Source organism: Camarhynchus parvulus, chromosome 18, assembly GCF_901933205.1.
Source record: "Camarhynchus parvulus chromosome 18, STF_HiC, whole genome shotgun sequence".
Lineage (NCBI taxonomy): Eukaryota > Metazoa > Chordata > Aves > Passeriformes > Thraupidae > Camarhynchus > Camarhynchus parvulus.
Window position 1 is genome coordinate 11,402,270 of NC_044588.1, and position 22,550 is coordinate 11,424,819.

Genomic DNA, 22,550 nt, shown 5'->3' on the forward strand with positions numbered 1-22,550 from the left:
TTTCCAACTGGGATAATCTCCATTAAACCATCTGCGCTCCCATCCTCGCCTGGCCTGCACCCGCTGGGCTGCCTGCGATACTGCAGCATCTGTGAACCGGCACAAGCGGATGCCACGTCCCTTTCCCAATCAGCTAAAAAAACCAACAGAGACTCAGACAGAACAGATGCACCTGGTGGCTTTGATGCTCTACCCAGCCAGGCTACCAGGAGTACCTGTGCCAGTGCCTCTTCTGAAAGGCACACGGCTCCCCTTGAGAATTTAAGCCATTTCCTTTCCATCATGGGAAGACACCATGTCCCAGATTGCCAGAAGAGGAGGGCTGTGAGAACAGAGTAGAGATTTCAGCCTCAACGGCTGCCCTGGTACAGAACAGAAGCATTGTTTGCCAGGTCATGAACACAGTTTGGATCAGATGCTGAATAGCTGCTGATCCCTAGGATTTAATCTCTTATTTATCTCAGTACCTGCTTTCTAGAAACAGGGACTATCATAACACATTCCCACATGACTTCGACAGAAAGACAAGGAAGTGTTACAATGAAAGATCTGAAACTTAAATCTGCTGCGCCGTCCCCACGACCTCCCCAGCATAGCCCAGTGGAACCTACAGAGAGCATGATAAAGCAGCTGCATTGAAGTGTGAATTCAGCACTGAGAGAACGTGACCCTCTCCTCAGCACAGCCAGAGACAGCCAAGGGACTTGGGAGTCACTCCAGCTGTTGAGGACGTGGCAGGGCAGTAACGGGTCTGAAGCAAAGATAGAAAGCCATTGATCTGCTTTAACTGTGATCACTGCCTGCCTTAAACAAGGTCACTAGACTGCCCAACACTCACCTTTCTTGGAAGAAAATTTGTCCTGCAGAGTCTTGCCCTCACAGGAGTGGAACAGCACAGCAAGGCTCACCCTTCAAACCTCCCAGGTCTTTTATGGTCCCAAAAAGGAGGCAAGTATTAGCACCTGCTGGTGATGGGACAGGAGCAAAAGTCTATTTACATATTTCCTGCACCTGCCTTCACTTATTTGTTTTGCAAGTTTTTATTTTCCAAAGCAATTTATAAACAAGAAGTGAGACAACCATTTGTTCAGACAAAGGTTAATAGGGGCCTAGTGGTCTCTGAAGACTCTGCAGACACACTTAGGTGTGAAATCTTGGAGCAGCAATAAAGATGCTGCATAGACAAGAAAGTCTCAAGAGAAGAATTTAATCTGTCTAAATATTCTCATTATGTACATAGTTTCCAGCTTCCATTCACAGTAATCAGAGCAGAGACAGCTTCCAGAAGCCTTTTTAGACAATAAGGCATGAAAAAGGATTTTTACGTCAGCCATTATTCCTCTCTTTATCCCCAGCTTGAAGAGTCAATGTTTGAAATGGTTTTTGTCAAAAAGAAGACACAGTGTTGGGAGAGAAAAAGTTGACAGCAGGAAGGCAGCACGGGTCTTTGGCAGACTGGTGTGACTTGGCACAAAGCAGCTCCCATTGGCACTATTTGTCCAGAAAGACCTCAAATAGATTATTCTCCTCCAAAATAGGTTTTCTGTAGGGTCATGCACAGAGTATGAAATATAACACTACTTCCAGAGAACTGCTTCACTGGAACAAGCAAGACATTTTAGTTACATCCACACATCTTCCTCCTAGATCACTTAAACCTAAATACAGTACTAAGATAAGGTAGGAAAACTAGAAGCAGGCATCTAGGACAAAAGGGCTGATCCAAAACTCAGCTGCTTTCTTTTGGGATCACAGTGTCCATCTGTCCCCTTGCCACAGGGGAACTTGTTTGCAAAAAGAGACCTTGTTTGTCCACTGAAACGTGGAACCTGAATTATTCCATCAGGCAAGAATTCAAAATAGAAAGTTAAGAAAAGAGAATAGTTCTCTATGGGTATGATCCCCTGGGACCAAGAGAAGCTGTGCTCTTGATGCATCTCTCCCCTCCTCACTTTCATGTTGCATTTTCTCCTTCAGACAGGCAGGTTTCAGCTTTTCTCGCATGTTCAAAACTCTACTTCTATACACAAGAATCTTGGACAAAATGCGTAGAGATAATTACAATGGTTTACTACTAATTTTTTTTGCTTGAAGTCAAATGACTTCCTTGCCCTGCCTTCCCCTCCCCAGGTTTCTCTCAGAAAGTTTAAGAGCTCAACTGGTCACTAGTTGTCCACACTACAAACAGGACAGTGGGGAAAATATTAACCAGCATAGCCACTTTGGAGGCAGCCCAAACTCAAAGCCAGGGTCAGTACTGTGATCTGAGTGTTTTATAAATGATTACATCTCTTATCCCTCTCTAAAGAGGTCACCATCCTCTCTGTTTTCTGGAGAATGAAATCACACAGGTCAAACAGGGAGTGGGACCAGAAGAGCTGGAGGCAGAACAAGTTCCAGATTACTCCCAACTTCACCCAGTAAGCAACATTAGAGACTTTTAACAGAAAAGCAGAACGTAGAGATAAGGCTGACACCCAGAAGCATCCCGAAAATAGTGATTGTGAGAACTGACCCCCACCAGTAACCCACTACAGACCGGTCTGCTCTCCCACAAACAATCCCATCCTCCACCTAAGAGGGCGTAGAGAACAACACTGAAGCCTCATCCCAGTTACTGAGCAGAAAAGGATTAACCGCTAGCAAAGACTTTGCAGATATTTATTCTCCAAATCCACAAGACAAGCAGAGGGAAAAGCTCCTCTGAGAGTTATGTACACAGACTTCAAGTCTAATGCTTACAGAGTCTTAATTTTTTTAATTTTGCAAGTCCTAACAACAATTATCTTCATGAATTATAGACACAATATCTGAGAGACACAGGCAGTAATTAATGCATGTCTGCCTTTTCTGACTAGCTCCTTCTGCTGGGTCAGGGAGAGTTATTGAAATTCAGGAAGGAAATCTTCAATCTTCTAGAAGTTTTAAAGAAACAGACCAAGACAGAATTTAATAAAGCAATAATATTTCTCTTAAATAATTAACTAGTCTTTGACAATCACTAATATTTCTGAGGCCCAGCTCTTACTTTTGCAGTGACACTGGATGTGATCCACTGCATCTCCAAAATGTACTGACTCCAAAATTACCTCTGGATTTCTCGGCACACACGTAGCCACCCTCATTCCTTTTACTTAAAATTCTCACTGAGACCCTTAACAGAAGCCACACTGTGCAGCACTAGCATCCTTCCCTCCTCCCATTTTGCCCTAACGACATCTGTCTCCAAAAATGAGCCCTCAGCGCTCCCCAGGCTCTAAAGAAGCCATGTTCATCATCCTCTGAGAAAAACCCTGGGGTCAGAGTAGAACCCCAGCACAGCATTAGATGCAATAGACAATCCTGAACTAGACAAAGCTATTACTAAGGCAGTGTATACCACTAGATGTTGTCTAAGCTGGTTGTTTCCATCATCTTTCAAGTAGCAGATTCTCCTGCAGCATTAACAATTTTATTCACATAAAGAATGGACTCAATGATCCTTGTGAGTCGTTTCCAACTCTGGGTATTTTATATTCTAAAGCACTCAAGTGAGTTTAATATACTTCAGTATCTTGACAACAATTACCCCCAAGCAAATATTAATTAGCCAGCCACTGAAAAAAAAAAACAGTGAAGAAAAACCCAGCCTTTGGCAAAAATATCTCACCTGCTTAAGCAATATAAAACTACACACCAAGATGGACAGGACTCAAACTCGAAACCATAAGAACCATTCTGATGGCCAACAAGTTCAAACACAGCCATGTCACCAAGAATAGGGAGGGGGTATTTCGGCAAAAAAGTCAGACTGAACCAAAAGTTTAATATTCTGTTGTTCACTTGAACTACATTATTTCTACAAGAAAAAAACTCCCTGTGCACTAGAAGCAGAGTTTAAATGGCAACAGTGGTCATCCCAATTCCAGAAGCTCACCAGATACAGCCTGTAAGCATCAATCCTTCGAATTGGCCCCCAGCATTTGTCCGTGTCGTTGTACTTTGTGCTGTCTCCAACACTGCAAGAATGGTTGCCAGTGACACTGCTGGGAAAGGAGGGAGAAACAAAAGAGAATAATTAACTCCTAGCAGATGTCTTCCCCTCTCCTGCAAGAAAGAAGAATGAGAGGAGGCCAATCCTCCTCTCTGTCCCTGGTCACACTCACTTCCTTACATTTTCTGGACAGTGTAACACAGCAAGTTGCTGAGTACCAGAGGTTTAAAGGCAAATTCTTGGATTGCCTGCAGTTATTTTCAAGTTTTGCCATTTAATTATCAAGCTGGTGAGCTTAGATCTTTTATGGATCGCTAAGGTTTTCTATTTTTCAAGACTGAAGTACAAATCCAGAGCAGATTTGATAAAACCAATCTATTTTTTTATCTGTTTCTTTGAGAAAGGCACCACTCCCAGTCCAGAGCTAAGTCCACGTACCATCACCACTCACTGGCCTCAGGCTTAGTAAGCATCACACCCCTCAACTCTTACCCAAAGGGAGAGAGAAGGGAACATATTGCAGAGTATTGCAATCAAATTATGGAGCAACAAGTCTCATGTCTGCAAGTGCTGAAGCTGGAAATACTGCACACCTGAGCACTTGTCTGGAATCAGGTCAGCTACTTTGCAGTCAGGCAGCAGGCACACAGGTGGGGAATACAAAACAACTTCACCACCCACCCACAAGAGATGAGCTATCCTTGAGTCATTTCTCCACCCCATGCTCTGGAAAGTACAGCTGATCCTAGTCAGACTTATCACCCCACCAAACCCTAAGCCTGCCCTGTTCCCTGGCAGCACACAGCCCCTCAGGAGTAAGCACACTTACCAGGTCACCTGCATTAGGGAGACTGGCACCGCTGCTGCATAGATTGCCAGATCTCCATAGAGGTAGATAATTATGCAGAAATAGAAGAGGTTGACACCCACTGCAGAAAAAGAAAATATTGTCTAGATTCAGCAGAGTACACAGAGACTCTTGTTCTCTGTACTTCAAATATACAAAAATTTTAAGATCTTGAATCACCATTTGCCTCCATAGTTTCTGCAGCAAACCACCCAAGCTCAGGGAACTTACCATGGAACAGGAACTGATGGGGCATGAGTGGTCTCAGAGCTCCACTCTGCCACCTTCAATACCTGGTACTGACACTAAATAAACCCTCTAGTTCAAGCCCATCCTGCAGTCAGGACCAACAGGTCTCACATAAGTCACCTGCCAAAGCTGTCAGCTCTGAACAGCCACAGGCAAACATCTGGGTGATGCTCTCAGACTCAGTGTGAGCACAGCCTGACAAAGTGAAATGCAGAGAGAATGCTTCTAGGCTCTGCTGATTCCAAATCCTCTGACTGCAAACCTGCAGGACCTTCACAATATGGACTTGTAGGGATTTAGCCCTTCAGAGCTCAGATTCCAATGGGCTGAAATGGAGCTGCTTTGGGAGATTCCCTACCACTGGCAACTTGAGCTAAGGTACAATCCTGCAAAGCTTTAAAACTGTTTCTGCATCCCGCTTACCCTGATGCCACCACATACACTGTTCCTCTCCCTACTCATTTTTTGGGATTATTTTTTTCTGCTTTTTAAAAAATTATTTTTAATTTAAAGCTTGCCCTGCCTTCACCTATGAGATTAAAAGAAAATCTTACACAAATTAACTGGGTGCACAGAACAGCCTTACTGAGACACAAGAAGACACCACTGTGAAAAGCTAAAATCTAAAGGGATAAAGAAATGCTTGATGAGACTCCAGGATTCTCTTCTTGCAAGCAAGTCTGTATAAATCTCACCAACAAGTTGGAAGATATTTTATTTCAGAGTCAGATGAGTTACAGAATAAAAGCCTCAAATTTATTTAATTTAGGAAGTTGACATTGAAGGAAAACAGCTCAAGAAACCTGCCCATAGTTTCAAGCTGTGTTGCCACCTGATGCTTAATCCCAGCGCAGCTTGAGCAAACCTCACACTCACAGCTGTGACAACTATCAAACAAGGACAACACTGCTGCAGGACTGAAGACTCATTCCTACAGTGCTTGGGTGCCTCAAAGCTTTGCCATGTTTTGCCATCATACTGCCCCTGGATCTCTGGATGTCAGGAAACATTATTAGGTATTCTCCGTTGTTTAAATAAATTATTGCATATGCTGAGCCTGCTTAGCATGAAAGGGGCTGTATCAGCTGCCCTGCTTCTGTACAGTAGCACACTAAATCAGTGCTCTAGAGTTGTTCCTGGAGACAAATGGACTTGCTACAGAAATTGTCAGATCATTCTATATAGTTCTCCCATTGTTTTCTTGCTCTGTGAAAGATGTCTTCACAGTTAGGGAGTCTCTGCCTTGTTCTGGAGACAGCAACAAACCACCTAGCAGTCTTTTCCAATTTCCCACTGAGAAGGGTTGAAGGTTTTAAAAAATATCTAATATAGGACAGAAGCAGCGGAGACACAAAGCTGAGAGCTACACAGACTCAGATAGATATTCTGTTTTGGGATCTGCAACTGGTCTCAGGACTCAGCTGCCCCCCACACAAAATAAAGCTGACACGACCAGCAGCGCCAGCCAGTACCCAGCAGCACCCCCATTCCAATGCAGACCTCTCTCTGTCTGCAGGAAGCACAGGTGACACTCCTCTCCAAGACAGGAAGACTTTAACATCAGTTATTTTATAAACTGCTGCTGACCCTCCCTGATCAATACTTTCATTACTTGGCACAAAACGAGGAGAAAAAAAAGCAATTACTTCCTGTGAGGAAAGAGCGTGATAGATGTGCCTAGAATCTATTACTGCAATAAATGACTGCTCAGTTCCAGAAGAAAGCACCCAACATTAAAAAGTAAAAAAATCAAATCAAGAAAAAAAGTAGTTTTTCAGAGCCAGCTCTTTCAAAAGAGCACACAGTCTCTTCACAGCCTAAACCTAAGTCAGCTCCCTTTAAGAAAGCAGACAATCTGAAATTGAGATTTATCCCTAGCTTACCTCCTAGGACTGCAGATTCAACTCCTGTCAGATTGTTGAAAATAAAAATCAGTCAATGGAAAGGAGCAGAGAACTCACTAGAAATCAGGGGTTTTGAGGTCTACTGCACAGCTTTCATCAGCCTTCCCTCTGGAGGCTGTAAAGCCCTCCATCACCTTGGGTTTGGATCCATACATTGTATATCATCAGTAAACACCCAGACATTTGCCAGCTGTGAAACCTCACAGGCTGGTGCTTGGAGCTGGGAATTCCCCAGTGTGGCCCAGTTTCTCAGCACTAAGCGGTCACTGAGCTGCTGCCCTTGCTGAAGGCCTTTCTGTGCAGCTGTGGGGAGGGAGCACCTCAGCAGGAACCTGCAGAGGGAGGTCCTTCACCTGTCTGTCTCTGCAGCCTCTGGCAGGCCAGAGGGTGTCTCTGAATCAGTGACAGGGATGGAGCCTCACTGCTGAGCCCTGACACAGGGAAAGCAGCAAATGAATTACACCTGCCCCAGGTCCTTTGCTGTGGGCACCTCACCCCATCTGGAAGTCACAAGTAGGGTCAGGCCATGGCCTACAGCTGTTCCAGCCACCCTCCTGCAGATGGATTCATCCCCTTGTCATGGGCTGAGCAGACCCTGGGGAGGATCCCTAACACAGAAATCAGATAACTCTGGCTAAAGCAACATTAAGAAGAGGGATTAAGATTTAAGAGTACTAAGCAGTTTATTTCACTTTGCTCGGAAGCTACATCAGTGCTGATGGAGAGAGGACACATATTCCCAGCACCCTCTACTGGCTGAGCACCAGAGAGGCCCAGAACCTGCCTGGTTCCTGGGGGTCCTTTCCAGCTCCCCTATGAAGCACTTGCAGAGAAGGGGCCTCCTGAAACTTGATGAGAACACTCTGACTCCTGTGATCCCCATCCTCCACAGCCCAATCCTCAGCAATACAGCTAAACCCTGCTACATGATTGCTCTCAAAGCACTCTTCAAATATTACTCCTCAGAGGAGCATCAAGAGACAGGGATATGTTCACCATATTTTACACACAGCAAAGCAAACAAGCAAGAAAACTTGCCTTAGGTCATAACAACTCAGTGGTACAGGCAAGACCAGGAACAAGATGTTTCTGACACACTTCACTTCTCTGACTAGAAACGTGGCAGCCTAGTCCAAGGTGGATTATTTTGATAGTCCTAAGTGATTCAAATCTACAAAATCCCAGAAGAGGCATGCAGGAAAATTAAAAAGTTTTTTTCAATTAACTTTAAAAGCAAAAAATAAAGTTCAAAGAATATTCACTCCTTAAGCCCAGCTGTCCTTCAGAGGCAACAGCTTTACACTGGTATAACACTGATGTAAGGTAGTGGAAAAAACCCAGCCTTCCATTACCTCTTTGCAAGCCAGTGAACAAGGGAAAACACCACTTTCCACAAAAAATGGGGCCTGACAGGCTCAAAAATGCACAGCCATGGTGTCTGATGATGTTCTGGCTCTGCACAGCATTTCATTGTCCTGCTTTCCAGGTTTCAGAATCTTCATCACTGTGGTTTGCATTTCTATCACACATAGCAATGGATGGGGCTTTATTAGAGCAGGGTTACAAGTTTGTTCCCTGGCATACAAAAGACATTTAAAAGCAAAAAGACAAGCCAGCTGCCTATGACATCCTCAGCAGGGACCTCTTCAGGAGTTTGTGTCCCAGCTCTTGATAATTCCCCAGATGCAGATAATGCCTAGAAGCTCCCATCAGAAGTCTCTCCTTCAGACTGCTATCTACAAGGCTCAGAGAAGCCTGAATGTTTTATTCTCAAATGCTACAACCAAAATGCAACTGGAAAACATTACAGCTGGGCCCTACTGCTTCAGAAAGTGGAGATCACAGAGGACACATGCAGTTCAGAGGTAGGTGAACTGCAGTCAGAAAAGGCACTTGCCTTTATCAAGACACTGCTCCCATAACATGCAGTGTTTTGCTGGTTCCATGCCCACCACAGCAGGTTCTGACCCACCTGACCTATAAATACTTTACAGAAACACCACACAGGAGGATGAATACAGTCCACAGTGAGAAGGAACAGCACATCTGGGTGGAATTATCATAAACTTAGGATGCAAACCCACACTGAGAAGCATGCAAACTTACAGAACTTACAGCTATACACACAACATGCAGGAGAACCCAAAGGGACTTTTGAAAATGTTCATCACTTACCTTTATTGAAGAACATGGAAGCCATCTGGCCCATTTCCACCCTCTCAGTGATTTCAAAGATATTGGCTGAGCCACGTCTCTCTGCAAGTTAAAAAACAAGAAGTGTTTCAACCAGTCCCTCCAATAAGCCCTAAGGCCAGGTTACCTGGATACTTGGGAACCTCTAGCAGCAGTTTGAAGGACAGTAAGTACAATTCCACAGCTGCAGAGTCACTGGGCCAATTACTGTGCTGAAGCTAGTCTAAGGTGTTTAGAAAATAAGATGTTCTCATCTTATTGACGTAGAGGGAAAAGATCTCTATCAGGCTGCAGAAGGCAAACTGAATTCTCAATGAGTCTTATCTTGCAAGTGCTGAGGCTTTGGGATGAGAGCATGTGGAAGTAAGGGTGAAATGGACAGAGGAGCCCACTGGAACACTGTCTGCAGAGAAGAGGCCTCATACCAGTGAGAGCATGAACTGGGTACTCACGAACTGACAGGATAGGCCGTGTCTCTGCTCGCTCATAGCCATCTTGGAGGAGAACATCACTGTCAGACACTCCAGAGGAAGAATCCTCATCTTCATCATCCTCCTGGATGAAAAGATCACTGCTGAGATATCTGCTACCTACAGTACAGGCTGTGCCACCCCCAGCACCATGACTACTTCCAGACACTCAAAGGAAGGTCCCAAACAGGAGGGGAGGACATGCAAGCAAAGGCAATACCAGGGAACCCAGAGGATGCTGTGGAGGGCAGAGGAGGACACTAGCAGAGCAGGCTGAAGTGAGTGATATGTACCAGCCCCAGGTCACATACACAGTAACACTGCCCAGTTCATGTAGTGATAAGTGGCACAAGGAAGTTGGAAACTTCAGGAAGATCTGCAGTGTTGCAGAACTGGGAGAAAAAAAATAATCCAAGCATATTTAGCTAGCACAAGCAGGTCTAGGTCCTAACTCCACCCCACTAACACCAAGCCAGGGGTCTAAATCAGTGCAAACAATTATGCCTCCCTCTGATCCAGTAAAGCTACAAGTAAGTTTCACAGCAAGGACATAATTCAGAACTGTCCACAACCTGGGATACTGCCCAAGTAACAGCAAGGACATCCCAGCCTGTCCCAGTTAAATGACCTGAGATCAGCAAGGATTTATAGTCCTCAGCACACTCCAAATAGCACCAATATATTGGCTGCCACCTCTCCACATTCACTGAGCAGCGCTTCTGAGCAAGGAGAGCGTGATCAGTAAGAAATGTGAACAGCACAAGAGATTTTTCAAAGCAGGAGCAGAAAATCCTGTCTTTAATGAGCAACCCCACAGGGAACTAACAGCTATATTTTATATGGCAAAGTTAAGTACAGTAGAAATTTATTTCCTTAGAGTTAGTAACAAGACAAGGCAAAGATGCAGGGGAATGCCAGGAAAATCCTACGTGATAAAACAACAGGAAGAAAAGGAGAATTAAACCCCACACAAACCTTGCGTTTTTCCATTCTCTTCCATCTCAGCTGGGCATTTGCAGCAGCCATGGCTTCCACCACAAAGGTTGTAGTCATATAGCTACAGAGAGAAGAATTCAATTGATATCATCAGTAATACTCAAGAACTGTCACAGAACAGAGATGGAGAATAATTCCCATCTGTTTGTAGGAGAAAACAAACAAATCAAAACAATCCTTTTGCCAGCTCCCCACACACTGTTTTTATAGTGTTTCATCTCAGTTTATTGCTTCCTTCAGCTCTTGAGATTCAGGTGTTCAAGCAGACCACAATATGCAGTAAAATGTAACACACATTCAGATATAATAAGACACTTTAGATATTTGGAAGGCACATTCCTGGTGTTCCTGTGGGTTGAAGACAGCAAGAGAACTTTGATCTTTGTTAGAAAGCAAGTCTCCTTCCTCTTTTTAGAACCTAGGACAAACCCAGTTGTTCTCTGAAGCTCATGGCAAAGATACTCTGGTCCCTTAAAGAATCTTACACATGGCATCAGAAGCAAAGCAGCAATACAAGAAGAAGAAGCACATCACACATGCAGGCAAATGCTGGAGGCCAGTGGAAAAGCTGTCCAGGGAGACAGGAGAGCCACTGATGGAATGAATATCATTATCTCAGCTAAAACCAGTCCTGTAATATTAATCAATAAATTTTAAAACCCCCTCAAATCAATCTTATTTAAGGCTTTAAAGTGGTTTCTCACTACTTCAGGAACTGAACTTGCCTATCAAGTTCAAGTAAGAGATGAGTTTTGCAAGAATAAAAGGAAGTGCTGAGGCCTGTGTAGCAATTTCTGCCCAGGCTTTTCCTGCACCAAAGGTGCCCAGTGGGCATGAGGAAGTCACAAGTACCAGAACAAAAGCAACAGAGCTCCCAAGGCATGCAGCACTTCGAGCTGTGTCTTCTGAGCTTAATCCAGTGCAGTTCTGGTACACAGATTTGGAGGTTTGTGCTCTCCTGCCGACCTTGAAGGATTGTCTGCTGGTGCTGAATTCCATATGCTGAATTTATGCTTTTAAACTAATGTAACTAAAAGGAATTGCTCCTAAAGCTCCCAGTTACTGGAAACCCCAGAGATATCATTTTACCAAGCCTTTGCAGCACCCAGCTCTGAGGTGGGGCAGTCACAAACATTTGACCATTCAGTCTCCCTGCACATTAGCACAGAACAGATCCCAAAAGCTCTGTCTCCAAATCAAAGGCACATTCAGGCTGGCAGAACTGCTTACTGAAAAGGCTGGCACTTCAAAAGTCCGTTTGTACAAATGGCAGGAGGGAATTTTGTTTTATTTTATTTTAAAACCAATCAAGAAGCAAACAGGGATTCCCAGCCCACCAGAAGATGGCAACTGTAGCAGCAACTCTTCAGCAATCAGTGCTGTATCCACAGCCTTCAGCTCCACCTGCTGCTCCAGCAGGGAGGTACCTGGGCAGGGGCTCACAGTGAACCAGTGTGACAAACAGGAGACCATCTCCAGAGTCTTGAGCAGCAAAGGTCTGAAGGGGCTAAGACAGGCCTGGCTATACAGGAATTTGTGTTCCTGACACTCTTTCAGCTGTGAGAGCGTTGCCAGAAGCCAAGAGAAAGCTTACACACCTGCAAGTCACAAAGGAAAGATTTGCCCCTGTGCCACCTGTGACCTGGTTGGTGTTTGGGGAACTGATGTGTGACAGAGGTGAGCATGGAATGTATCCACTGTGAGGACAATGTCAAAAAGGTAGTGGGGATAAAGGTCCCAGAAGACTCTGGACTGGAGGAAAAGTCCTTCCTATCAGTCAGGAAATGGGATGTACCAGAGAGTCAGGAAGTGCATCCTTCCACATCAGGTCCACAGGCAACACCACCACAGAAATCAACACTCAAGGAGCAGAGGGACAGAGCACACAGGAAAACAGCAAAACTCTTTACACTGCCCTCACCCAGCTGAACCTCCCAGTCCTCTAAAGAGACAGACAGACACAGACACACACACACAACCTACCTCATAAATCCCAGGAACATCAGGAGGACGAGGCTGACGAGCCACCCTGCTGTGGCAAAGGCCTTGGGCATGGTCAGGGCTCCTGTTCCAACAATGAGGTTGAACATGTACACCAGGCCAACCTGCAATCAGCCACATGATCCAGCATCAGAGTGTGCCAGGAATCATCCCAAACACCCCACATGCACCCTGATTTAAATGGAGAGGGCAATCCCTGAGCCAGCAGGGTGGGAACAAGTCCATGTGAGAAATACCTGGAGGAAGGGACTGAAATCCAAAGAGAACAATGTGGGTGTCAGCACATTTCTGAAGAAACAGCTATTCCCCTCTATTTTTCTAATTCTTTTAAATTATATTTTTTTCTCTCTAGCTTGTAAAGTTATAAAGTGCATGAGATTCTTTTCTGTTTGTTTTCAAATCACTGCCTTCTACCAGAAGGTCTGTGCTATGGGTTGGGGTCTCTCCTTTTTTCTGACCTGAACACAAGTAGTTATGGCTATGTACTTTTCAGGAGCTTTTATTCTCAATCAAGCAGGAAATATCCAAGTAGAATTCTAATTCAAAGCCTGCTTGCTATTTTACCAGTAAGAAGCTGAGCATATTGTGAAGAAGGGATTTTACTTCCTGAAGGGAAAGAATTTTATCTTCTCTGGCAATGAGCTTTCTCAGTGTCCAGAGACAAAAGAGAACTCTGCACATGGACAGGACCCCCCAGGCTAAGAATTTAGCTCATTTAAAGATCAAAAACTGCCAAAGTTGTTGTGCTTTAGTGGGGCTTTTTTTTTAAATATAGGTCAGAGTCCCTCCAGAGGAAAACCAGTAAAGAGCTGTGTATGAGCAGACTTTTCTGGGTGTGGAGCAATTAACATCAGGAGAACAATTCCCCAGTGACCCTGAGAGCACTTCACTGGCATAAGCACAGCAAATTCATCTTTTGCTGAACATCCCAGAACCATGATTCTCCTTTGGTCAAGCAGAAATGAGAATGGTGCCTGGGATGTTCAGCCAGGTTAGACATCTTCAGGGAAAGAGGAGAGCCTCAACCTTTGAGATTGCTCTAGGAAACCCATGCAGCACCAGTATAACAATGTAAGAGCAGGTGACACTAATCCTTGATGGTCCAGACATCGCAGTTACTGTCTTACTTCTCCATTTTCTCAGTTGTGACCTATTTCTGCAGCCTAATATTCACTTCTCCTACACTTAATCATTAACAGGGAGATGAAAATTTTTAAGCATTTAAAATCCAACACACAGATTTCAGGGCTGGTTCTAAATTTATTGAGTTCACTTAAAAAAAAAAAAAGTGTTTACAAAGTGGTGTTTTTAAAAGCTGACGTTTTGTGAAGACTTGTGGCTATGAAAACCGGTATTTCCAGTAATTTAGGAAAGCAGTAATTGGCTCTGCAGTTGCACAGGACACCACATTACAGGGAAGAAACCTCTAAATTACTCATTTCCACTGAAGTGGTATAAAACAAATTACTGCAACAGCTGCAGCTAAGTAAACTTTGAGAAATTCAGGGGAAAATGTTTACATAAAGCAACAAAAAGGAAGAAAGTGGGATAGTTTTAATGTCCAAGTCCCTCCTGTCTATTCCAATGACAATTTGTGTTGATGAAAACATTAACAAAATGTAAGAAAGTGGGCAGAAGGACGAAGAGCTGGTATGGGACATGAAGCTCTTTCTAGCACTTTTAGATCTATACTTCAAGCACACATCATCCCTTCACCTTAGGAAAAGTGATCTGTGATGCAAAAAAACCCCATATAACTACAAACACTAAGCATCTTCAACCACCCTTTGACCCCCATAATCTCCTGAAATGCTGAGGTTATGTCCATGAGGAAGCAGGATTTGCAAGCAAAATGCTGAGGAAAAGGATTTTGAAAAAAAAAACTTGTGACCAAACCCACAAGCAGTGGAACTTACATAGGGAGAGTAAAGCTCTCCGGTGTCAGTGATGCCACCTGCCATCCTGGACAGGGAGGGGAACCCCAGAGCAAAGCCAGAAGGGTGTTTTGGGGAGGGTGTTTTCAACTTCTGTCGCCTTTAACCTAGGGAAGCACGATAACACTGTGTTATCTTTGCTGGAAAAAGGAAGAACTCACAAGTTAGCTTTGGCACATCAGTTTTCTGGTATTTGAACAGATTTCAGCAGGATCTTGCCCTTCAGACAGACCCCACTCAGCAGCACCACTTGGTTCAACACTCTGTGAGAAGTTTTCATGCTTGTTAAACTGGTTTAAAAGCAACCAAAAGGCCCTGACCTTTCACAGCATGTGATGACCAAACTTCATCTTCTCCAAACAGCCAAAGGGGCTGTTCCAGACAACTAAAACCTCAAGAGGAAAAATTACTGCCTTGAGCATGATCTCAAACAGTTGCTTCTCATGCAGCTACTACTCCTTGCAAACACGTGCCTCCCACAAATAAAAAAACCAGCCTAAAGTCTCTCCTAAATTCAAGTACAGAAATAAGTAGACAAATTAAAATATTGGACCTATTAAAGACACACCAAGATGCTTTCCATGCACCAACATTTCCAAAGCAGAAGTATCTGGGAAGCTTTACATTGTTTCTAAAAAACTAGACGTGTATGGAGGAACTGAAGCCTTCTGGAAGGTTTCAGTGTCAATAATTAGCCATAATTGCATTAAGGGCTTCACACTTCTACAAGTGCTCCTACTCAGCCACACCAGCTGGGACAAACCATCAGCCCAAGCTGAGCTCCACTACAAAGCCCAGTTATAAGCTTGTACACCCATGCTGAATGCCAGGAAAGAATCAGGCAGCATAACTCACTGAGGTCATAACTGGACCGGCCTCAGAAGGAGAGATCAAACACCACCTTTTGCAACAAACCTCGGCTCAAAACACTGAAGCCAAGCTTGATAAACACAGAGCAAGCAGAAAGACAACGGACACTCCGGGACGGGGACGGGGCCAGCGTGTCCCCGCGCAGGCCCCCACCCCAGGCGGGGGAAACCGACACCAGGAGCCCCGAGGGCACCAGGGCCCCCCGAGGGCACCAGGGCCCCCCGAGGATACCAGGGCCCCCGAGGGCACCAGGGCCCCCCGAGGGCACCAGGGCCCCCCGAGGATACCAGGGCCCCCCGAGGGCACCAGGGCCCCCCGAGGGCACCAGGGCCCCCCGAGGAGGGCACCAGGGCCCCGCCCCGAGGGCACCAGGGCCCCCCGAGGACACCAGGGCCCCCCGAGGACACCAGGGTCCCCCGGCCCTCCCCCGGCCTTTACCGCAGACGGAACGCTGCTCGCACCCCCTGCCCTCTCCGGGGAATCTCCCCTGGCCCCACAAAGCACCGACAACGCCGGCAGCCCCCCTCACCCCAGGGCGTTCTCCTCAGGCCCGGGTCCCGCCGCTCCGCTGCACACCCCGCCCCACAGCAGGACCCTCTCCAGGCCTGTCCCCGCCCGTCGAGCCCCTTCCCAGCCCTCGCCCCACGCTGTCCCCGCACAGGGCCGCCCCACAGCCCCTGTGGGGGCCGCGTCCCGCCCGGGCCCCGCGGGACCCCCGGCCCCTCACCAGCGCCAGCGGCTCGTGCCGGCGGCCCCGCCCCCGGCCGCGCGAGGGCACTCACGGCGCACGCGCTGCCCGAGCGCGGGGCCTTCCGCGCACGTGACAGGCTCGGGGCGGGGCGGGGTGAAGGCGGCAACCGTGATTGGGTGAGTGTAGGGGGCGGGGTATGGGAGGGGACGGGGTGGGGCCCACAAGGGCGTGAGCACGAATGGGCGCGCCCAGAAGGGGGCGTGGCATGGGAATGGGGTGGGGACAGAGGGGGCGTGGCCGTGCCAGGAAGGGGCGTGTCCAGGAGAGGCAGGAGCGGGGCGGGGATCGAGCAGGGGCGGGGACAGGGGGAAGGCACAGACCGTGATTGGGCCACGGGAGGAGCGGGGCCGAGGGAGAGGCGGGGCCTCGCGGGAACATGGGAGGGGCAGTGGGGGTGGAGTCGTGGAGAGGCGGGGCGTGGGCATGGCACGAAAGGGGCGGGGTCAGAGGGGGCGGAGCGATGACGCCGCACACTCCGTGGCGGGACGGCCCCGGGGTCTCTGCGCATGCGTGGCAGGCCGTAGGGCGGGCCCGCGTGAGCTCCCGGTGCCGGTTCCCGTTGGTCCCAGGTCCCTTCCTCAGCCCCGGGGTCCCGTCGGGATGTCGGAGCAAGGATTCGGGCCTGTTAATGCGGCCGTATTGGTGCGACCTGGGAGATCCGCACTGTGAGAGCCGCCTCTCGCTCCCGAAAGGCGCCAGGCCGCGTTGCCCCATCGCTTGGCCTCGCCGGAGACACGGAGTGGGGTGCCGGGTCTCCCCCTCAGTGCAGAGGCCATGAAGATTAACCAGGACACGGTGCTGCGAGGCAAGAAGGTGACGCTGGTGCCCTACACCGCTGCACACGTGCCCCGGTACGTGCCCGTGCCCTCCTCGGACGCTCCTGCACGGTCCCATTCCAGTTCTCCCTTTGCAGACAGTGCTGGGTCAGGACAGGTGGCTGCCAGCCGCAGGGCCCGCTTCCCACGGGAATCAGTCAGCGAGGTGCCCTCAGTGCCCTGGGGGGGCGGCTCCATCCCTGTCACGGCTGAGCTCTGTGCCAGCTCTGCTGTCGGGGACAGCTTCCCCTGTGCCACTGGCAGATCCCCGGCTCCGAGGGGACACGGCGGTTCTTCTGTTCATTCAGGCCTTTCCCTGGTGACGGTGGAAGAGCAAAGCTTCAGCGTGTAAAGCCAGGTGGATGGTTGATGAATTAGGCATGCCAACAGTTTGTAAAGTAAATCAGCCCAGAGATACCAGCGTCAGTGTTTTGTCAGTGTCCAGGAGGTGCTGTGTCAGTGTTGCTCAGGATGAAATGCACCAGAACTCCAAAACATCAGGTGTGCATTGGGCACTCCAGACAAAGCCACAGGACAGGCAAACTTCCTAAATTTCCAGAGAACACTGTGTTCCATAAAGGACAGAGGCTTGTAGATACATTTTAAGTTGCCACAAAAGCCGGGCGGGTGTTTCCAGAGCAGCTTTGTGACGGGCTGACCCCTAGAGCTCTGGGAGGGATCCTCCTGAGGTGCTGCAGCTGGGGCAGTGATGTGGGGCCGGGTCCATTGCCAGGTACCACGAGTGGATGCAGTCGGAGGAGCTGCAGCAACTGACGGCCTCGGAGCCCCTGAGCCTGGAGCAGGAGTACGAAATGCAGCGCAGCTGGCGGGATGACGCTGACAGTGAGCATCTGGAATGCTTTCTGACGGAGGGTGGGAGTGTGAGCAGGTCCTTTCCATTCTGGGAAGGACTCTCAGTGAGCTGGGAGTGCCCTGTGAGCGAGTTCCCGTAAGCCAGAGGGGATGTGACACTTTCTACAACAGCAGCTTGAACAGGTTTTCTCATTACAGCTGGTATCTATTCAGGGAAGTGGAGAATATCCACTTCCTCGAGCTGTTTGTGTCTTTTTTATACAGTTTTCCAGAGACTGTAATGACTCATTTCCCACAGCATTTTGTGCTGAGCTAAAAATCATTAAGCATCACTCCTGCACAGCCAACACTCCCCAGGTCTGATTGTTGCAAAAAGGTAGAAGGATATACAACAGGTAGAAGGATATACAAAAGGTAGAAAGAAATACAACAAAGGTTGTATTTCTCCTTGATAAATTGTACCATTTTATGATCACCTGGTTGAGGTGTGTTGACTAAATTGGTTCCTTGACTCTCCTACAGGTAATGAATCACTGCCCATAAAAGCCTGGTAGAAATTTAGTGAGCTGAAAAATACTGAAGCTGGCAAAGAGCTCAGTCTGGAGCATTTGTCTTAGGTGGCATAAAAAAACCTTACTCAGAGCAGCAATAATGTGGACCAGGTGAATCACCCAGTCTCATCCTCTTGTGCACAAAAACAATTCTTTGCCCCAACTTGCTGCTGAGTAAGACAAGGCAAGGAGACCTCAGACATGGGAAGGAAGTTTTCACACTTCTTCCACAAGCTCTCTCTAGTCTTGGTGTCTGTGTCACCCTCACAAAAGGTTTTTCCAAGTATTTCTTTCCTTTCTGCAGGTGGCAACAGGCACACCTGGTGTGGGAAGCCAAATTATTAACTCTTCCTTGCTGTTAACATGTGGAAACTGTTATTCCTCTGTCCATTATGCACCTTCAATTTCATTCTTTGGTAATTTATGAGTAATTATCAGCACACTCTGAAGATGCTGCCACACTCTTGTTTTCCCCAGAGTGCACCTTCATCGTGCTGGACTCGGAGCGCTGGCCTGGGCAGGAGGAGGAGAACTCCATGGTTGGGGATGTGAATCTCTTCCTCACCAACGCCGAGGACCCGACCGTGGGCGAGATCGAAATCATGATTGCAGGTCAAGTTCTGCTTCACAGCTTGGGGCTCTGTCACTGTGGCTGTGTGCTGCAGAGAGATGTTCATGTTCCTGCATCAGCTTTTTATTCTCATGCTTTACCATGGCTGTTCAGCCCTGATCAGCCCATGGCGTGCCCAGGTCACAGCCTCTTCTGAGAAGTGCCTGGTGTGGCTGGTGTGTCTCCCCCAACTGGATACTGACTCTGTGCTCTCTCTTTCAGAGCCCAGCTGCCGTGGCAGAGGGTTTGGCAAGGAGGCAACTCTGCTGATGATGGCCTATGGTGAGGGTGGCTCAGTGCACGGGAACAGGAGTGTGGGGGACTGAGGTCTGGGAGCACATAACTCCCAGTGATACAGGCAGGGTGGTAAGGGATGCATCTGCCCCACAGGACAGGAGTCCTGTGCTTTTATAGATGTGGCACGTAATAGAAGTGCCTCTCTCTCTGATTTCTCCTGCAGGAGTGAGAAAACTGGGGATCACCAAGTTTGAGGCTAAGATTGGTCAGGAAAATGAAGCCAGTATCTGCATGTTCAAAAAGCTTCACTTTAAGGAGGTGCAGTAACAGCCCATCTCCCCAGAGAATGTGAGCAGCATTTGCCCTGTGGCTGGGGTTGAGCTGCTTTCTGTGTGTGCTGCAGGTTGCTGTGAACAGCATTTTCCAGGAGGTGATGCTGAGGCTGGATGTCAGTGACCAGGAGAGACAGTGGCTCCTGGAGCAGACAAACCACGTGGAGGAGAAGAGTTACACTGAGCTGAAGCAGCCAGCTGGGGTGCTGGGCACCTGACAGACACCTCCAGACACCAGCTGGGTTTCCAGGGAGAAGTTGGATGTTGTTGCCAGGTCTTGGGTGTGGAGGACACTAGAGAGCCAGCACTGGAGCTGTCCTGTCTCCTTCAGCTGCTTTGTCATCTTGTCAACTTTGCACTTTGCTCCACCAGCCAGGATTACTGCCTGAAATTTGGACCTGGAGAACAGCCACTAACTCACAGGTTTGGCTAGGAATGACTCTGACTTTGATTTGCTTTCCAACAGAGCCTAAAATCACCAGCAGTTGATTCCTGGACAAGCAGAAACTTTTCCCACTGCTCTTAAATCAGGATTCATCAGCGAGGAGGTTTATATACTGGCAGCTCATTCTTTTTTACTCTTGAATAAAAAATAAAAAATCACAAAGATCTGAGGTGCCTGAGCACTGTGTGTGGCTAAGCTGCTTTCTTTGGCAGCTCAAAAAGTGGCTTAGAAGTTGTAAAGGACAGCAGAGACTCTTTAAACCCAGTTTCCTGGGGTGTGGTAGGTTGCAGGGGGGCACTGCTGGGTCCTGGCAGGGAGGAGCTCAGATGGGGGTGAGCACAAACAAAGGGCAAGTTTACATGATGGAAATTGTTGATATTGGCTGATCAAGGCCAGAGCTGAGCCCCACCACTATGAGGAGGCTGAGAGCTGCAGGAGGCTTCTGAGACAAACCCCCTTCAGCTTCAGGGCTGTGCTCCAGGTCTGAAAACCTCAGGCCAGCAGTGATGTTGCACTTCGTTTTCCTTGGCTGCTTTGATGAAAGTAAGAACACACTGGAAGGAGACAGCTCCCTTCTTCCACGAGCTCAGGACTCGCTCTGCTAGCCTGGAGGGTCCATTTGCTGCTCTCCACTACGATAAAGATGAATGTGGGGGAAATATCTCTTACTGGGGGGCAGATATATTTAGGGCAGGAGTTATCCAGCCTCTGCTGCAGTAGATCTGAGATCCATGGATGAAAAAGAGGCACTTGCCTGAATCCCACTGGACAAACTTCCTTGTGCAGTTACTCAGCCTGACCTGTCCTGCCCTATACACACTGTCCACAGCAGGGAAGCTGCTAAGAGAGGACAGAAGGTAAGAAGGATAACTGATGCTCCTTTGTGTTTTCATACTGTAACAGCAGCTCTAATCCTAGACCACAAATTATCTGTTTCAGTGATAGAAGATCAGGTAATAACTTTCAGATTTGCCGAGGGATGTTTTGGAGATTGGCAGTCTGTGGAATTTTTATTGTTGCTGTGCCTGTGTTTTTAGGGCCTGGGGGCTTTAGTTTTCCAATTTTAGCTAATTTAAATACATTATTCCTGTGACTAATATTAAAGCCAAGTATGGGAACAGTGTATCATGGCATTTTAAACAAGTATTTAGTGTGGATTTAGTTGTAGTGAAAGCTTTGTGTGGTAATAAAGTGAAGAGCTGCTCTACTTCCCGCTGGGATTACCATGACAAGGGCTACTAATCCTCCTGCCCCTCAGATTTGCAGAACCTGCTGGGTGAACTGCTGGCTCTGCTGCTCCTTCCATGAAGTGTCTCATTCCTCTGCCAGAGGAGCACGGCCAAACCGCCAGGAGAGATGTAGCTGGGCTGGGATTTGCTCCCCTAAAACCCGACCAATGTGGGAAAAATAATTTCTTTTAACCTCTGCTGCCAGGGGGAAGGGGCAGGGTGATCTCCTGTCGCAGCTCCTGTGCCCAGCTGGTTGCTCTGGAGCCAGTGAGGGCCTCGCTTGGCATCCCCGGGCTCCGCAGGCGGCTGGGAACAGCCTCGCCCTGGCAACCCTCAGCAAAGTTGGGTATGTCCCGGAGCTCAGCCCACCCCAAAGGCTGGGGAGAAGAGTCCTGGCAGGGCTCAAACAGGGCTCCCACAGGGAACCAGTGCCCAGCTGCTCTGACCAGGCCAAGAGGCAAAAGATGCTGCTGGTACCCACTGGGTGCCCCCACCCCTGGCCTGCTCCCTGTGGCATCCATCCCAGGTAGGGGTGTCCTGCTGCCCCAATGGGATGAGGATGGGAAAACAGGGGATGGGGGCTCACCTTCCCTCAGAGGACATGTCTTTGGAGGATGAGACAAGTTGGAATGGGCTCCCCCAGCTTCCAGGAGGAAGTGACAGCCTGCACATCCCCCAGGAATCTGGTGGCACTTTGTCACCTAGGTGTCACTTGAGGTGCAAAGATCTGTGACCATTTGTGTGCTCAGGTGGAAAAGCTTCTTTGCAGATTTGGAGCACAAAACAAGAGTGTGCAGAAGGGGAGGAAGCAAAGATACCAGACAGAGGCCAGGCACAGCCCTGCCCTCCTGCACCACCAGTCTGGCCCCACTGAGCCACCCAAGGCTACATGCATTCATTCAGAGGGACAAGCACCCCTCTCCTCACTGATCCCCCTGCCTTCCTTCAACCCAGGTGCAACCCAGGCTCATCCCAAAAACCCCTGTAGGGGCTGGAGGCACATTTGGGCTGCCCCAAACAAAGCTACTGCCCTCCAGCCTGGCCAGCAGACCCAGATTAGAGCTTTGCATCACCCCCCTCGCCCTCCCCCTCCACCACTCTGCCCCCCTTCACTCCCCAGGGGATTAAAGCTCATTAATCACCCCGAGCATTAACCCCCACTGGGACCAGCCGGTGCCTACTCCCTCAACCTGTCCCCATCACATGTGAGGGGTACCAAACCAGGCCCAGTGTCCCCCAGTTACCTGTTTTTCCCCCAAGCCCCAGAGGGCCACAGCAAGCCATCTGCACCCCCTAGGCTCTGGAAGGATTTAGCCTTAAACCAGACTTG

At 48.2% G+C, this 22,550-nt stretch overlaps 2 protein-coding genes across 2 annotated transcripts in view; one reads left to right on the top strand and one right to left on the bottom strand.

The window, feature by feature from the left end:
- Window positions 1-16,260, bottom strand: part of TMEM104 (transmembrane protein 104) — a 41,806-nt gene extending 25,546 nt beyond the window's left edge. Inside the window, exons 1-8 of the mRNA XM_030962285.1 lie at window positions 16,165-16,260; window positions 14,550-14,674; window positions 12,616-12,737; window positions 10,612-10,693; window positions 9,619-9,721; window positions 9,149-9,229; window positions 4,803-4,902; window positions 3,917-4,025 (exon numbers count right to left, since the gene is read on the bottom strand). Of these exons, the coding sequence (XP_030818145.1) occupies window positions 3,917-4,025; window positions 4,803-4,902; window positions 9,149-9,229; window positions 9,619-9,721; window positions 10,612-10,693; window positions 12,616-12,737; window positions 14,550-14,594 (642 nt within the window). The 5' untranslated portion in view covers window positions 14,595-14,674; window positions 16,165-16,260. The remainder of the gene's footprint in view (window positions 1-3,916; window positions 4,026-4,802; window positions 4,903-9,148; window positions 9,230-9,618; window positions 9,722-10,611; window positions 10,694-12,615; window positions 12,738-14,549; window positions 14,675-16,164) is intronic.
- Window positions 16,261-16,693: 433 nt separating this feature from the next.
- On the top strand, window positions 16,694-20,144 carry NAT9 (N-acetyltransferase 9 (putative)). The gene is made up of 6 exons (XM_030962032.1): window positions 16,694-17,039; window positions 17,737-17,846; window positions 18,845-18,979; window positions 19,200-19,259; window positions 19,438-19,532; window positions 19,618-20,144. Exons 1-6 carry the CDS (start codon window positions 16,963-16,965, stop codon window positions 19,762-19,764), a joined length of 624 nt encoding a protein of 207 aa, XP_030817892.1. The 5' UTR covers window positions 16,694-16,962; the 3' UTR covers window positions 19,765-20,144.
- The last annotated feature ends 2,406 nt before the right edge of the window (window positions 20,145-22,550 follow it).

Coding starts and splice junctions, on each gene's coding strand:
- NAT9 (XM_030962032.1), top strand. CDS start 16,963: ATGAAGATTAACCAGGACACGGTGCTGCGAGGCAAGAAGGTGACGCTG. Junction 19,260..19,437: donor TCTGCTGATGATGGCCTATG/GTGAGGGTGGCT, acceptor TTTCTCCTGCAG/GAGTGAGAAAACTGGGGATC. Junction 19,533..19,617: donor AAAAGCTTCACTTTAAGGAG/GTGCAGTAACAG, acceptor TGTGTGCTGCAG/GTTGCTGTGAACAGCATTTT.